This window comes from Rhinatrema bivittatum, chromosome 3 (assembly GCF_901001135.1).
Source record: "Rhinatrema bivittatum chromosome 3, aRhiBiv1.1, whole genome shotgun sequence".
Taxonomy (NCBI): Eukaryota; Metazoa; Chordata; class Amphibia; order Gymnophiona; family Rhinatrematidae; genus Rhinatrema; species Rhinatrema bivittatum.
In genome coordinates this window covers 368,682,652-368,698,940 of record NC_042617.1, presented here as the reverse complement: position 1 = coordinate 368,698,940, position 16,289 = coordinate 368,682,652, and the positions used below count along the sequence as shown (strand labels likewise).

The 16,289-nt window shown below is 39.3% G+C and overlaps 1 protein-coding gene across 13 annotated transcripts in view; it reads right to left on the bottom strand.

The window, feature by feature from the left end:
- The window catches only part of SNAP91 (synaptosome associated protein 91), a 384,555-nt gene that overhangs the window by 134,011 nt on the left and 234,255 nt on the right, over positions 1-16,289 (bottom strand). For all 13 annotated transcript variants that reach the window (XM_029595502.1, XM_029595503.1, XM_029595501.1 and 10 more), the window contains 2 exons: positions 10,421-10,448; positions 9,097-9,206 (listed from right to left, as the gene is read on the bottom strand). In XM_029595502.1, the coding sequence (XP_029451362.1) occupies positions 9,097-9,206; positions 10,421-10,448 (138 nt within the window). The remainder of the gene's footprint in view (positions 1-9,096; positions 9,207-10,420; positions 10,449-16,289) is intronic.

The window sequence follows — 16,289 nt, the reverse complement described above, 5'->3', positions numbered from 1 at the left end:
AACGCATCGTCATCGATGGCTGAGGCATCGGTAGGACTCTTGATGGAGGGATGCAGAACGGTGTTTCTCTTCCCGACGACAAGGTAAGCGGAGAGGGCACCGGAGCCATCGGTGACCCGGGATCCATTGGTGGAAAAGCGGCAATGAGCGCTTCCATCCTCGAGAGCAGTGGTGCCAACGCTGCCGGAATCAGGTCAGCGGTCGGTTCCACGATCGGTACCGGTGTCCTTGCATCGCCTTGTTGATGGCCTCCTGAACCAGCTGGTCCAGTTCTTGTCGGAGTCCTGGAGCAAGCAGCCCCGGCTCCAGAACAGAAGAAGGAGGCAGAGGCATAGCCAGAGGGACCACCGTTAAAGGTGGAGTCGCAGCTCCCAATCCCCTTTCGGGTGCAGGTTGCCTCTGTGACCCAGTCGCTGAAAAGGTCGGTGCCTTTTCTGGATGGGGTTTCTTCTACGGCGGCTCGGACGACGGCGAGGTCGATGATTTCGCTCCCTCGATGGGTCTGAGACTTCCGATGTTGGTGGTGATGTTTCTCTCTACGATCCCCTTGGTTCTGAGGGGGAGTAGAGGTTGTTGAAGGCCGAGAAGTCGTTGATGCCGGACGGTCACCGGTCAATACTGGCGCGAAGTTGACGGTGCCGGTTCTGATGACATCGATGCAATAGACGGCGTCGGGGTTGAGCACGGAAGAGAAGTTCCATCTTCTCCATTCTGGCCTTGCGACCTTTTGGTGTCATTAGGGCACATTTTGTGCAGGTCAGGACATCGTGCTCACATCCAAGACACATTACACAGACCTTATGAGGGTCTGTTATGGACATGGTGCGATTGCAGTCTGGGCACTGACGGAACCCCGATGCCATGGCCATGAAAAAATTTGAGCCGCGGTACAGTCGACAGCCAGTAGGCCGCGAGGGCCAAACTCGACGGGAATCGACCGAAACAGGTAGAAAACTTACCGGAGTACCGCAACTTGAAAAAATTGAAGGAGAGACCCCTGTGGGGTAAGAAAAGTTGTAGTAATTCCGTGAGGAAATTTCCTGCCAGGAATCTCTGTGGAGCTCCTTAACCGCGTGGCTACTGCTGCATGGAAAAAAGAAGACTGAAGGGGGACCCCTGCTGGCTGCAGGGTTAGTGCCATGCTGGGCATACCCAGTAGGTGCCAGTCAAAGTTCTAGAAACTTTGACAAAAGTGTTCCGTGATTGGGCTCCATCCTGTGATGTCACCCATATGTGAGGACTACCATCCTGCTTGTCCTGTGAGAACTTACAAATTCTTAGACCTTGAAAATGCCATCCTAAAGTCATTATCTGCAAAACCCAGTACTATTTTAACTATATGCCAATGTGAACGTATGCTCCTAACAATTTTCTTTATTTATATCATTCAATGCCTGTGCCAGACTTAAAGTGTAAGATCGAGTGGAATTTACAAATTTAATACTCTGCTTGTGAAGTACCTGAAAATTTGAAAATTCAGTATGGGCAAGTTTATTCTATTTCATCAATAATATGTATTGATCCAGCTGACCAAGTTCTGAAGATTGAACAGTTTATATAATAGAAATAAATTTGCAGTAACTATGCAAAGTATAAAGAAATAATATAGAACAATGTGATTGACTAGATGGTTATTTGTAGAATTGACATTGGAGCTACATTTGAATATGAAAACAAAATAGAGAGAAATACCAGAAACTATTATTAAACATCTTTATTAAAAGTTTTAAATTAACAGCAAGATCTAGTTGAATGCAGTGGAGATACCGGTATTTTTTCTTCAGCCGGGAGTGATGGGTCATGATGTCAAGACGTTTTTGATGTCATGACGAATGAACGCAAGTGCGAATGAAATTTCATTGGTTTATTTTGAAGCTACTGGGAGTGCTAGAGCCATGTTTTAATCAGTATAGCTCGACGGAATATGGATTAAGCATAAATCCATGGTTTATAAAAAGTGAGTGGAAAAATCTTTTTAAGTAAAAGTTTGATTTGAAAACGACATTTTGTGAAATACTCTTTAGAATACGGAGTTTGCCCAGATGCAGCAGCTGCGAAATGTTGGCAATGTCGGTGTTTTTTGGAACTCTAATCATCAGCATTGGAAAAAAAAACCCATGACAGTTGAGCAAGAAGAAAATGGGATATTAAGATAAGAAAATGTTGATTTTTTGATTTATAAGTAAATCAGTTTGTATTCTGGCAGGAATACTTCTGCTTAATGTGAGTTGAAGAGAGATTTGGACTGAATTAAAGAATTAAAAGAAGAATATGGGACTTTTAAACTAAAAACAGAGATTTTTCTAGTCCCGTGACTATACTAATTGGATTTGGACTCGGTGTTTCACAAGTCCTACCAGAACAGAGGTCTTTTCCTCTCAAAAAAATACATTTGCTGTTTAGCATTAAAGAAAGGAGCCAATAAAGCAGGGATAGTAAAATCAGAATACACTGGCCATTTTTTGTCATTGTTTCAAATGATAAGACTGACAATGAAATGCTAAGGGAAATCAGGGAACCTAACTGGCAATGCAGTAATAATGGAAGATTTCAATTATCCCAATATTGACTGGGTAAATGTAACAGGATAGGCTAGAGGTGTAAAGTTCCTGGATAGAATAAATAACTGCTTCATGGAGCAATTGGTTCAGGAACCAATGAGAGAGGGAACTATTTTAGATCTAATTCTTAGCAGAGTGAAGGATTTGGTGAAACAAGTAACTGTGAAGGGGTCATAACATGACCAGATTTTAAACAACTGGTAGGGGGACAATAAGTAAATCTACAGCTCTAGCAGTAAACTTTTAAAAGGGAAACTTTGATATGAGGAAAATAGGAAAAAATTGAAAGTTACAGCTATAAAATTTAAGAATGTACAACAGGTGTGGACACTGTTTAAAAATGTCATCTTAGAAGCGCAGTTCAGATGTATTCCACGCATTAAGAAAAGTGAAAAGAAGGCCAAATGGCTGCCAGCTTGGTTAAAAGGTGAAGTGAAAGAGGCTATTTTAACTAAAAAAAAAACAAAACAAAACAAAAAATAACTTCCTTTAAAAATTGGAAGACTGATCTACCTGAAGAAAATAGGAAAACGTATAAGCTTACAAAGCTAAATGTAAAACATTAATAGGACAGGCTATGAGAGAATTTGAAAAGAAACTGGCCATAGAGACAAAAACTAATAAAAACGTTTTAAAATACAGTATATATCCAAAGCAGGAAGCCCGCGAGGGAGTTGGTTGGACCATTAGATGTTTGAGGGGTTAAAGGGACACTTAAGAGAAGATAAGGCCATTGTGGAAAGCCTAAATGAATTTTTTGCTTCAGTGTTTACAAATGAAGATGTTGGGGAGGTACCCTTTCCTGAGATGGATTTTAAGGGTGATGATTCAGATGAACTGAACCAAATTATGGTCAACCTGGAAGTTGCAGTAGGCCAGATTGACACTGAAGAGTAGCAAATCGCCCAGACCAAATGGTATGTAACCCAGGGCTCTGAAACAACTCAGAAATGGAATTTCAGATCTATTCCTAGCAATTTGTACTTATCATTAAAATCGTCCATTTTACCTGAAGACTGGGAGGTAGCCAATGTAACCCCAATATTTAAAAAGCGCTTCAGGGATGATTTGGGAAACTATAGCCAGTGAGCCTGACTTCAGCACTGGGAACAACTGTGGAAACTATTCTAAACAAAAATCACAGAACATATAGACAGACATGGTTTAATGGGACACAGGCAGCATGGATTTACCCATGGGGGAAGTCTTACCTCACAAATATGCTACATTTCTCGCTTGAACTATATCCCTCTTTTTCTCAATATTCAAAAAGGCCTGGACCGCTGGGACCAAGGGGATTTCTCCTGGTTTTGGAGGATAGCTATAGTTAAAATGAATATCTTACCCCGCCTTTGTTATTTTTTCCAAACCCTACCAGTACTAGTCCCAGTTGCCCTGCTATCCCTTTGGTAGTGTAAGCTCTTTTGGTTTACCTGGAGGCACAGGCTGCCCAGGGTGGCTCGATCCACTTTATATCAGGACAAGACTAAAGGTGGCCTTCAGGTGCCAAATCTGGCATGGTATTTTAGTGCCTCCCAGCTTAGAGCGCTTATCCACTGGCACCTTTGGGGGGGTCCCAAAAACCTGGTTTAGAATAGCCTCTTTACTCCTGGGGGAATTCTGTGCAAAAAAATTAAAAGTTCTGTGCACAAAAACTTAAAATTCTGCAAAATTCTGAAAACTTTACATTGGTCAAAATAACACAATTTACATGACAGTCTTTCAGTAATTAAACTGTTCAATTTTCAAATTTTTAATTTTCAAAACAAAAACCCATCATCCATATACCGGGTATGAGTATTGTAGACCTTCATACCATCCCGCGGTTTCTTGGGTATGTCTGCTCCTTGTTTAAACTGCTTACGGGATCATCTTTAATCATTGGTCTTTCCTCAACCGGTATTTGTTTTTCTTTTAATGTTTTTTTCAAAAGTTTTTTGTTTGTGTAAAATATATGCAAGATACTTTTTTCAAGCAATTATTGAAATCCTCTTATCATTTTGCTCAAAAAGAGGTAAATTCAGGATACTTTCCTTTAGCTGATATCAGGAGTAGGAGGTATCTCCCGCATCGCGACGATATAATGAAAACACTCGCGGATCTAATAACTTAAAATGAAACAAAGAACTTCCCATTAGCAACAGAGAGTGAACCCGATACCAGAGAGGTTCCTGAGGCAGCTGGGACGCGAAACGTGATCACGTCGAACTGTACTCTATTGAGAAGGCAAGTCCATTGCAAAAAACGCCTGCCCTGATGCAGGTTACAAAACATTGACAATGTCGGCAGTTTGGCGGTTCTAAAAGAAAAAAACATAGCGGTTGTGTTAGCCGAAGAAACACACTTGGGCTCAACAGTACACAACTAGTTCATAAGAAATTGAACAAGTTGCTAAGATAAGTGTATTTATGTCGGGACAGTAACTCTCCATGTGGGAGTACAGGAAAATTGAAAGTAATTTTGCTCGCTTTGCAAACACTGAGTCGGGCGGCACAGCTCAAAACTATCATAGTTTAAAGCTCAAGTCCAACATTTTGAAGTTGCAATTTGTTTAATATATAGCTTCAACACAAGTTCTAGCACTTTAATGGAAAATTGAGACTGTTTTTATAAAAAAAAGAAAAAAAACAAAAGGAAGATAATAGACCAGTGATTGTACCGACCAGTCAATTAGTTTCTGTTAAATACCAGATTCTATGCCGGTGCTAAGGTCTTATCTTTCTATATAAAAATATTTTTTCAAAAGATTTTTTCATAGATATTATAAACTATTAAAAATGAGATAGTAATTTTAATCACACGATAATAAAAAGAACATTTTAACTCCTACAATATAACTTCAATCATTGGGATTCAGTTCTGTGCCAAATTCTGGTTGCATCAACGAGGGAGAGATCTATACACTTGGGAGCACTTGTGGAATGGCCAGAACCTCATACCCTTTAGAGATCTGCAACACATACCACCTATCGGATAAGGATTCATTCGCTTACAATCAGACTCTCCATTTTTTCACTACTGCTCAAATTGGGAGGGCACTAAAACAAAGCAAATCCCTATTCGAAAATTATTGCTCGCATGCAGACAAGATATCCAAACCCATTTCTAAAATTATGGCTCTTATTAAAGGGGTCCCCCAAGGCAAGTGACCTTCCAATTAGCATAGGAACATGATATTGGGAAGGCACTCTAGGACAGCGACTGGGATCAATCTTTCCTCATTACCAGTAGAAACTCAATTTCTGCAGCATTAAAAGAAAATGCATAGAAAGTATTATATAGATTGTATATCACGCCTGACAAATTGAGCAAGATGCACAGGGGAGGCAGTAACCTCTGCAGGAAAAGGCTGTGGCGCTATAATAACCTACTTTCATCAATGGTGAGAATGCCCGAGTATTGTGCAATTATGGGAAACTGTTCTCGAATTTATTTTCTCAGTCTCACGCCTCCGGATCTTTAGGGACACTAAAATTTGTCTAGTTAATATCTTTCCTGACCAAGACACCAATCCTGTACAATGCTGGGCTTAACAAGCAGTCTCTTCTACTAAAGGTGAGATTGCTCTATAGTGGCACAAGCCAGAAGTTCCACCTATGGGTGCCGTGCAGTCTAGAATAGGTAGGGTATGCTACATGAGTAAACTCACGGCAATCCGTAACGATAGGCTAGCATATCATAGGAACACTTGGTTGCCCTACTTAAGTTGGAAATCTGAACATGTCCACTCCTGATGGCCATTCCCACTCATGAGTAGGATGCATTTCCGCCTTTAGTCCACTGGTTGCCATTTAACTTTTGGGTCTATTGCTGTCCCTTTCTAGTCTAATTTTATCAGTTCTGCTACTCTCCAGATATCTTTTACCTCTCAGCCCGTGTTTCACCCTGCATCTTAGGCCACACCTGATGATGCCAGAATTTCCCTGCGAGCCACCACTCTTACATTAACCACATGCTGTATTAAGCTCAGATAACTGAGAAGGGGGGGGGGGGGGAGATAAATAATGAGAAATCTCATACACAGGTTCATGTTTACATTTTATTATTCTATACATCGCAGATGTTGTTTGATTTTGTACACTTGGGCTTTTTTAATAGCCTGTTTTGTAGTTTTTGCTGAGATGATTAATAAAATTTAAATTAAAAAAAAATTATAAACACACTAACTCATGTGTTTAGCATTGTCCCTTGCTGAGACCCCTTGATGTTACAGTGTAGGGAAGGCCTTAGAAAAAAGATGTTTTAAGCATTTTTCTGAAGCTTAACAAAGACTATTTTTAATGACTCTGGAAGATTATTCCAGAGGAAGTATCCTGCAATGCTGGAAATGCAAGCACGTGACTTACTTAAAGTAATCTGTTTGCAAGGGAATGCAATCTGTGGAGAAGGATAATAGAAAACTGGCTTTGGAGAAGAAAGCGGAATAAGACCATTAATGGCTTTAAAAACTTAGCCAGCAGAGTTTAGATTTGGAGAGGCTTAATTTAAGTTTGTGTTTATTGAGCCAGTGGACAATTGCTAAGAGACCATCGTTGAGATTGGCGATGGCCATGGCTTGGTCTGTCCCTGTTTTGACGCAGAGTTTGATGTCATTTCCAAGCAGTTGAGATTCGATGTTGAAAAATTAGGTGAGATTACAGATTGGATGAATGGAAATGTTGACTGGGGTGAGCACTGAGCCTGAGGGCACTTCATAGGCAAGGTCCCTGTGTGGGGAATGTTTGTTGGCCCATTTAATGGATCGTGTTCTGCATAGTTAGGTTTGACTGGAACCAGTTGAGGCCAAATTATCAACAAGGGCCCTGAACTTGGTGATCGGTGAAACAGATAAGTATGGGAAAATAAGTGTGGGAGCTTGCTGGGCAGACTAGATGGGCCGTTTGGTCTTTTTCTGCCATCATTTCTAAGTATGTAGCTATGTAAAACAAAAACAGATGGCCCCCCCTTCCCCCCCCCCAAATGCTGCATCAGGAGCAGGTGGTCAATGGTGTTGAATGTGGCAGAAAGATCTAGTAAAACGAAGCTGGAGTTGCCACCTTGGTCAGCATGTAGATAGATGCTGTTGGTTAAGACTACAGGATGGATTCTGTTTGTGGCCTTTCCTAAAGCTGGATTAGTAAATGTGGAGGATGTTGGTCTTGTTGTGGAAATCCAGACGTAGAAAGATTACTTTTCCATCTAGTTTGGATGGAAAGGGGAAAAATATTCCAAATTAAAGGTTGGTATTCATGTTTCTCTATGAATGATTTGTACATGAGCTAATGCAATAAAAAAAAATTTAAAAAAAAGTGAGGGAGGAAGTTACATTTGTGAAAAAAGCCTAAAATTCAGGAAAAGAATTAACCTTCACAGATATAATATAAAAATGTATAGAGAAAAACAGAATGACAGTTTAGTAGGTGAACGCTTCTCAAGGGAAGGAAAAGTACACAAAAATAATCACTTATGACTTGCTTTTCTACCAGAGAATTCAATGTGAGTTGAAATTAGGATGCTTAAAATACTTTGAAAAACACACAAAAGGGTCATGGGCTTTTTCAGGAATTATCACATATAAGCCTTTGCAACTGTTTAACAGTCTCATGACTGGTATTTCCCATTCCTTTACTGAGTTACAATGGCAAATGCAGTCAGCCTAGAGCACAGATGACTTATTTAAACCTAGTGAAACACTGCTATTTTTTTCCTCTGACCTGATAAAGAAGATACATTTGTGACTAGCTTTCAAAAGTCCAAAAAAAGCTTTCATCTACAACTTGTTGGTTGACCCATAATTCTACACATCCAAGCGGACTAACAAGGCAAACACAATTCTTGGGTTCAACTTGTAACCTGATAGCAGAACAACCATTTGAATTTCAGCAGTTCAGGTAATTAAAGAGAACAGAATTAGTTGACCTCATGATAAAACTAGCTATTATTCACTTGGAGCCCTGATGTTTCTCAGCATAGGATTATCTTTGGCATGCAATTATTCCAATAGATAGCTGTGTCCGTTCTACTAGGGATGTACTTTCAGTTTTAACAAAAGACACAATGTCAATAAAATTATCTATTTTGTTTTTAAAGCGAAATGAGACAATTGGATGAAATTTTGATTTTTTTCAAGTTTCATTTTAGTGCACACTATTAAATAAGAAACAGTGCACACTAATGGGGAATATTGTGTACTAAAGGCAAACCGTGCACACAAACGAAACTTGGAAAACCCGCCAAAAAAAACTCCTAACAAAAAACCAGAAAACCCAAAAAAGGACACAAAATAGCATGAAACTAAAGCAAAATGAAAAAAAAATCTCAATGCACTTTCCTAAAACTTGCAGCCTCCAAATTTAGACTATGAATAGCTTTACTGCTCTAAGGGTCTTAAAAAGCTAGGGAGCTTGATCTTTTCTAGTTGAATAATGACTTGTCCATTTTGACAAATCAACCAAATGCTGCAGAAATCAGCTAGCACCCTCGATTTCTATAGATTGCAATGTTCTGACTTTCCTTACAGAAAACATCTGTATTGCCCAGATATTTTCTGACTCACCTGATTGCAGCTGCTGTACATGAAGTTGCAAAAAGATCAACAGGGGGAGAGGTGTCAATACTTCGTGCTGGAGTTGTATTAGGCGATGTAACGGTTGTGGCTGGAGAAGCCTAAAGGAAAAAACAAAACAAAACAGAGTGGTATAAGAGGAACCACTACTTATCACAATATCTACGTTGGTAAATCATTCTATACTGAAATAATTAGTGGAAGTGCACTTAAAAAGAGCTTTAATTGAACCTCACAGAACATTTTCCAGTATTGACAAAGACCAATGAATTATTCATTACTTCAATGCACGGAATATGATTATTCTATATAACAATTTGGCATAAGATAATTACTTTGAATGATTTAGAAGAAAATAAAATTACCGCCAGCATGAAGCTTTAACATAAACAAACCTAGTTCTGCAATTCTATTTTTGTTTTGACATTCGTTTTCAAAAGGCATCAAAATAATAGGAGTATAAAACTATTCTTAGTCAAATGACATACTTCTGGTTAGTATAGGCAATAATAGAATATGATGAAAATCAGACATTATGGAAACGCTAGTTTAACAAACGCAGCCCTGCCCAAAACACAATACACACATTCTTATAATAAGATCTAGCAGTTTATAGTAATTACAAATGTTATGCCCCTTCCACTGAGACAAAGTGCTGTACTGGCATGGTCTCGATCTATGTGCATCTCTTCCAAGGCAGTATTGATGTGAAAACACAAAATAAAGTACCAGTACGTGATCTATACAGAAAGCTTAGGACTTTTTTTTTTTTTTTTTTTAAGTACCTATCCGAAGGCAATCTCATTTTGACACCATATATTTGTATTGCACCACAAAAAAAACATAAAAAAATTATTTGAGTGAAGTAAACTGAACACATTTTTTAACCATCTGAAAACAGCATAAGTAAAAACTTTCCAGGAAGTGGTAACTTTTATTGGGCCAGCAACTGAAAGGGGGAACCTATGTGGTCTCAAAAGCTCATATGCATTGTTATCTTTGACTAGCCCTTTTGTTGGTCCAATAAAAAGTGCCAAAACCTGCAAGCATTTCAGTCTTCTCCAGAACCATTACGGACCACAGAACTTGGAACTGCCAAATCTTACAAGGATTATAGCTGTGTAAGTGCAGTAGGAAAAAGCTGGTCACAAATGTATGAAGTTAGTGTATCACATTCTTGTTTGCTGACTGTTATACCTTTATATATGTGAACCAACATTGCAACCACACTGCATTTTCAAAACAGAAAGCCACCACAGCTGTCATGGAATATACATACTATGGTAACCAATCTTGGTACATAAAATAGAGTTACCTTGCTCATTGGAGAAGGAGCACCAGATCTGAAAGTTAAGGTACAAACAGTAGATTCAATTTGTTTTAACATTTGAAATACACATAAAAAAATACTTCCAGAAGTGTTGGGTGTGATATCTGAAAACAGCCTGGTTTAGAAATCAGTACTAAATTGATCTTATTTAGAAGTTGCATTTATTGTTTTGTTTTTAAATAAATGCTTACTGTATTACATCAAGAAAACCACATTTCAATTCATTATCACAAAAAGAAAAAGGAAAAGTAATCAAACATTGAAATAGCTAATCAAGGGGAGATCCAAATAAGAAACCTAGCATAATATTCCGTACAATAAAAAAAAAAAAGAATAAAAAATAAACCGGGAAAAACTAGCCAAGAAAGTGGTCATAAAAAGCACATACCACAAATACAATTGCTTCATACAAGAGATCAACCAGTCAAAACATAAAATGTCGATTTTAAAAGCCCTACATGTGCCAAAGCTGGGAGACATGTGCATGTGTCAGGCTAGCGTGCACTGCACGGTTTGTAAAAAGCGCGCAAGTACGTGTGCACAAATAAAGACATTCTTATTTATTTATTTATTTATGTTTTTTATATACCGGTCTTCTTACATTATATGCAAATCAAATCGGTTTACAGAGAACAGTTGAAAAACTTGCTTGGGGGCAATTACATATAACGAAAAACTTTTTAAACAACAGTTAAATAGAGAAATATATTTGACAAAAAAACAATGTTTTAAATGTCTAAATGTCTTAATGTTTTAAATAGAGCTTTTAAATAGCATTTATAAAGAAGAAAACAATAAATAGCCAAAAGACAATGTCTAAATAAACATGGTATTAGGAATTATTCCTATTCCTAATTGTACAGATGCCTTGCAAGAGGCTGGGATCAGAAGTCATTGGATAACTAACTTCCGCTTGAGTGAATCGAATGACCCATTGTGGTGGGGTACAAGGAGTATGGGAAAGGGTAGGACAGGGGTGGGGGAGGGGAGGGGTTAGGGGCGTTCTTAAAAGGGGCGGGCATGGGCATGGTCCAGATGGAGCATGGGCAGGACAAGGGCGTTCCAGGAAGTTACCTTGAAATGTGCACCTAAGTATTTATGCATACAAGCATGCACCGGAGTCCTCTAGCCTGGCAGGACGCCAAATTTTAAGTGGGCCCGCAAATCCCGCTTCTATTGCATAAGTCGGGGAATTTTAAAAAGGGCACGTGCTCACGCCATTCTCAGTTCACTAATTCGTCCACCAGTTCACCCAGTTAACAACTATGTCCTCCACCCCCCACCCCCCCGGTTTGATAGCCTAGACTCCCCTCAGTTACCTCAGACCTGGCTCGCTCCTTTTATTTTACGACTTACATGTCATCCATAGCTGAAGCAAAATTATGCAGCAGGAGACATTGGTGCACGCCAGGGTGCATAAAGTTTTATATGTGCTTCTCTTGGCCAGGCCCTGACACGCCCACAACCCTGCTCAGACCACGTTTTTTTGGGGGAAGCTTTTGAGATGTGCGAACCACTGCATTTATGTACATATCTAGGCGCTTTTTACAATATGGTCAGTGCGCACAAGCCCAAAATATTCACGAATCCCATAACTGATGTTTTTAAAATTCATCTTTTAGAGATTTATAAAATTTGTTAAACTGAAAGATTGCCATAATCTAATAAGAGAAACCCTGTTCTAGTGTACAAGTCTGTACAATTACACAGACCAAATCTAGGTGTGACATTTCACCTTTATATCTATACATCTAGGGAAAAAAACATCATGCTAGTCAAAGCATCTATCAATAAAAGTGATCTGGTCACCGCATCTCAAAAAAGATATAATTGCGATGGAGAAGGTACAGAGAAGGGCTACCAAAATGATAAGGGGAATGGAACAACTCCCCTATGAGGAAAGACTAAAGAGGTTAGGACTTTTCAGCTTGGAGAAGAGATGGCTGAGGGGGGATATGATAGAGGTGTTTAAAATCATGAGAGGTCTAGAACGGGTAGATGTGAATCAGTTATTTACTCTTTCGGATAGTAGAAAGACTAGGGGGCACTCCATGAAGTTAGCATGGGGCACATTTAAAACTAATCGGAGAAAGTTCTTTTTTACTCAACGCACAATTAAACTCTGGAATTTGTTGCCAGAGGATGTGGTTAGTGCAGTTAGTATAGCTGTGTTTAAAAAAGGATTGGATAAATTCTTGGAGGAGAAGTCCATTACCTGCTATTAAGCTGACTTAGAAAATAGCCACTGCTATTACTAGCAATAGTAACATGGAATAGACTTAGTTTTTGGGTACTTGCCAGGTTCTTATGGCCTGGATTGGCCACTGTTGGAAACAGGATGCTGGGCTTTATGGACCCTTGGTCTGACCCAGTATGGCATGTTCTTATCAATATTCCATCACAACCTTATACCCGTATACAACTGTAATCCAGTGTACCTTTAATGTGTCCCACAAAATCAACCCAATAGTATCACTGGTAAATATATTTCGACTTCACAGGTTTATGCCAAGTATTATATGTAGGCCCCTCACTCTCAGGGTCTGAAAAATCCAACAGACTCCTAAATTAGGTACGAGGCCACCTTACTTTAATTATAACATTTTTTAAGATTTTTCTTTTTTTGTCTATTAAAACTTCCCCATGTCAGTTATTCAATAATCCTCTTAATTTTCGCAAACTGTACTCAAACAGCCTGGTTCTAATCTTCCGTTTTGTACGCCCAATATACAGAAGATTACATGGACAGAATATGACATAAATGACTCTGATTCACAGTTAGTGAGTCCATTCAATCTTAGAACCTTCCCTGAATTTGGTACTTGCCACTGGCCCCCTGTGACTGCCAGGGCACACATATCGCAATGTCCGCACTCATGATGGCCTCCTGTCAGTTTGGACACACTTGTGGATGTAAAAGTGGACTTAACCACTATGTCTCTGATATTTTGGCCCCTGAAGAATGCGAACCTGGGACCCGTTTGAAATATAGAGTGTAAAGTCAGTATATGCCAATGAGATTTAATAATATTCATCACTGTACTAGCTTGTTTACAATCTTCAGGGGCCAAAATATCAGAGACATAGTGGTTAAGTCCACTTTTACATCCACAAGTGTGTCCAAACTGACAGGAGGCCATCATGAGTGCGGACATTGCGATATGTGTGCCCTGGCAGTCACAGGGGGCCAGTGGCAAGTACCAAATTCAGGAAAGGTTCTAAGATTGAATGGACTCACTAACTGTGAATCAGAAAGAGTCATTTATGTCATATTCTGTCCATGTAATCTTCTGTATATTGGGCGTACAAAACGGAAGATTAGAACCAGGCTCATAGAGCACAGAAGCTGTATTAGGACTGAGAAGGTTACAGCACCTTTAGTACAGCACTGTATTACTCGACAACATAGTTTTACGGATCTGAAATGGCTCATTGTGGAACAAGTGCAGAGTGGTCTGCGTGGCGGTGATATCCAACTACGTTTGAACATGCGGGAGCAGTTCTGGATTTATTGGCTCAACACAATGGATCCGGGAGGTCTTAATGAAAAAATAAACTGGTATTCTTTGATTTAGAAACTCCCGGATACCCCGTTGATTATTGCCAACCACAGGAACGGAGGAGAAATTGGCCACTGCATCCCGGGATGTAAGGTTGTAAGGGTTTCTCCGGATACAGAGAGGAGTTTTATCTTTTTGAACAAGGAGAACTCTGTGAGGATTAAACACTAGAAAAATAGATTCGTGATGGTGATTAAAAGGACCAAGGACTCTTTAATTTAATTCAGCATTCTGGAAGGTCATGTGATTAAGTTTCCAGTGACGTTGAAGCGGACGTGATAGAGAACGACTCTCGGTCGGGACCGCAATAGTAGAGTAAATACAAACAAGAAAGAGAGAAAGTATATGGTTATGTTCATTGGTACAGACAATATGTATGACTGCGTGGCGTATACAGAATGAGAAGAGTCTTGGCGTTTGTGGAGTTTGTGTATCTCAAACGAGAAGACCGGACGTGAAAGGAAACTGCCTGTGATGACGTAGGTTCCGGTTCGGGCTATAATAGGAGCACTCGAGTTGGTGTGCCATTTCAAAGATGGCCGCGGCATAAGGGAGCCGTGGAAGAATAAATATGTGGTAATCGAGCCGAGAGAAGACATATGGAAGCCTCAAAATCGTATGACTGAAGCTGAGAAGCACGTCTAGGAGACAGATACGGAAGAAAACCCCCCTGAAGCAGAACCTGTGGTTCGAAACACGCGCGTGTCGGGTGACTAATCAAAACTGGAAAGATAAGTAGTGATAAGTTCTCTCGTATCTTTTTGAGTACAGTTTGCGAAAATTAAGAGGATTATTGAATAACTGACATGGGGAAGTTTTAATAGACAAAAAAAGAAAAATCTTAAAAAATGTTATAATTAAAGTAAGGTGGCCTCGTACCTAATTTAGGAGTCTGTTGGATTTTTCAGACCCTGAGAGTGAGGGGCCTACATATAATACTTGGCATAAACCTGTGAAGTCGAAATATATTTACCAGTGATACTATTGGGTTGATTTTGTGGGACTTATCAATATTCCAACATCCACTCTGGAAAACTGACAAATATTTTAATATTTAAATGTATAAAAACTGAAGCAGATTCATCCAGTTTGAGGTGGGGAAGAATGCAGTGGAAAATAGATACTTGGGAGGGCTGGTAGAATATTTTAAACACTATCCTACATTTGAAATCATTTTTTTGGGGGGCCAAGTAGTGGTAAATAGGTTTTTATTAAATCTGACACATTTGGGGTGGACCACCTTGGCCTTATTAAAACATTCATAAACCTCATTATTCCTTTTCAGGTAATTAAAGTTACTCCTCTTATGCCAGTTCACTACAGAAAAGTGCAATCAGCACGTTCACCGAGTACCCGTGAGAATTAAGGGCAAGACGACAAAACAGTCTCACACTTCAATCCATACTGCCTCATTAAAAAACTCAAATGCTATTTCACTCAGATCCTTAGGATATAAAGCAGCAATATGCATAAGATGACCAAAAAATGAAAACAAGCCCCTGCTTGGCATGTACTGAATGATCTGATAACATGCAAAGTTAGAAATGTGCTGGAACATTACAAAACACTTTCTCCCTAGGACTCAATCTTTTAGTCTTCATATAAAAAAAAAAAAAAAAAAAAAAAAAAAAAAGGTAAATCTTTAATGTAAAGCTTTGATTGTACTATGAGAAAGCACATCTTTCCCTTATACAGATCATTCACTTGTCAACTCTGGCTGTTCTTTTATGGCCCTAACATCAAACAAGCTCCTTCAACACTACACATCAATCCAAAGATGAGGCCAATAGGCAGTGGAGCATCATCTGACTCACATGAGGGTTCCAGCTATTTATCGTCTCCCCTGCCGGTCTCTGCAGAGAACATCCACAAAACTGGTGTGCATGTTACTTTTGGCAGGGCTCAGTATTCTTCGATATCATAACTACTACCCACATTAGGAAACAGAATAGCAGCCTATCATAGGCAATCCTTCCTTTTTTTTTTTTTGCTATTCTCATTTCCCTGTTCGCTTCTCTTCTAGCTAATCTTTTAGAAATTATATTTCTCTTCTGTTTTTATTGTGGACCCAGTCTTTATATGCTTCACCTTTTGACTATCTCCCCGATTTCTTTTTTACATCCTGTGCTGTCTCTTGTTCCAAAGAGCTCAGCTGTTAATGTAACTTTAGAATTGCTACTTTTCTACCAGTTCCAGTTGCTCTGATAGTTTACATTAGGCCTGATCTTCTTTAATTTATTCACATTCTCTTTTCAGTTTTGAAGATCTTTTAGTACTTGCTCATGTGCTTTACT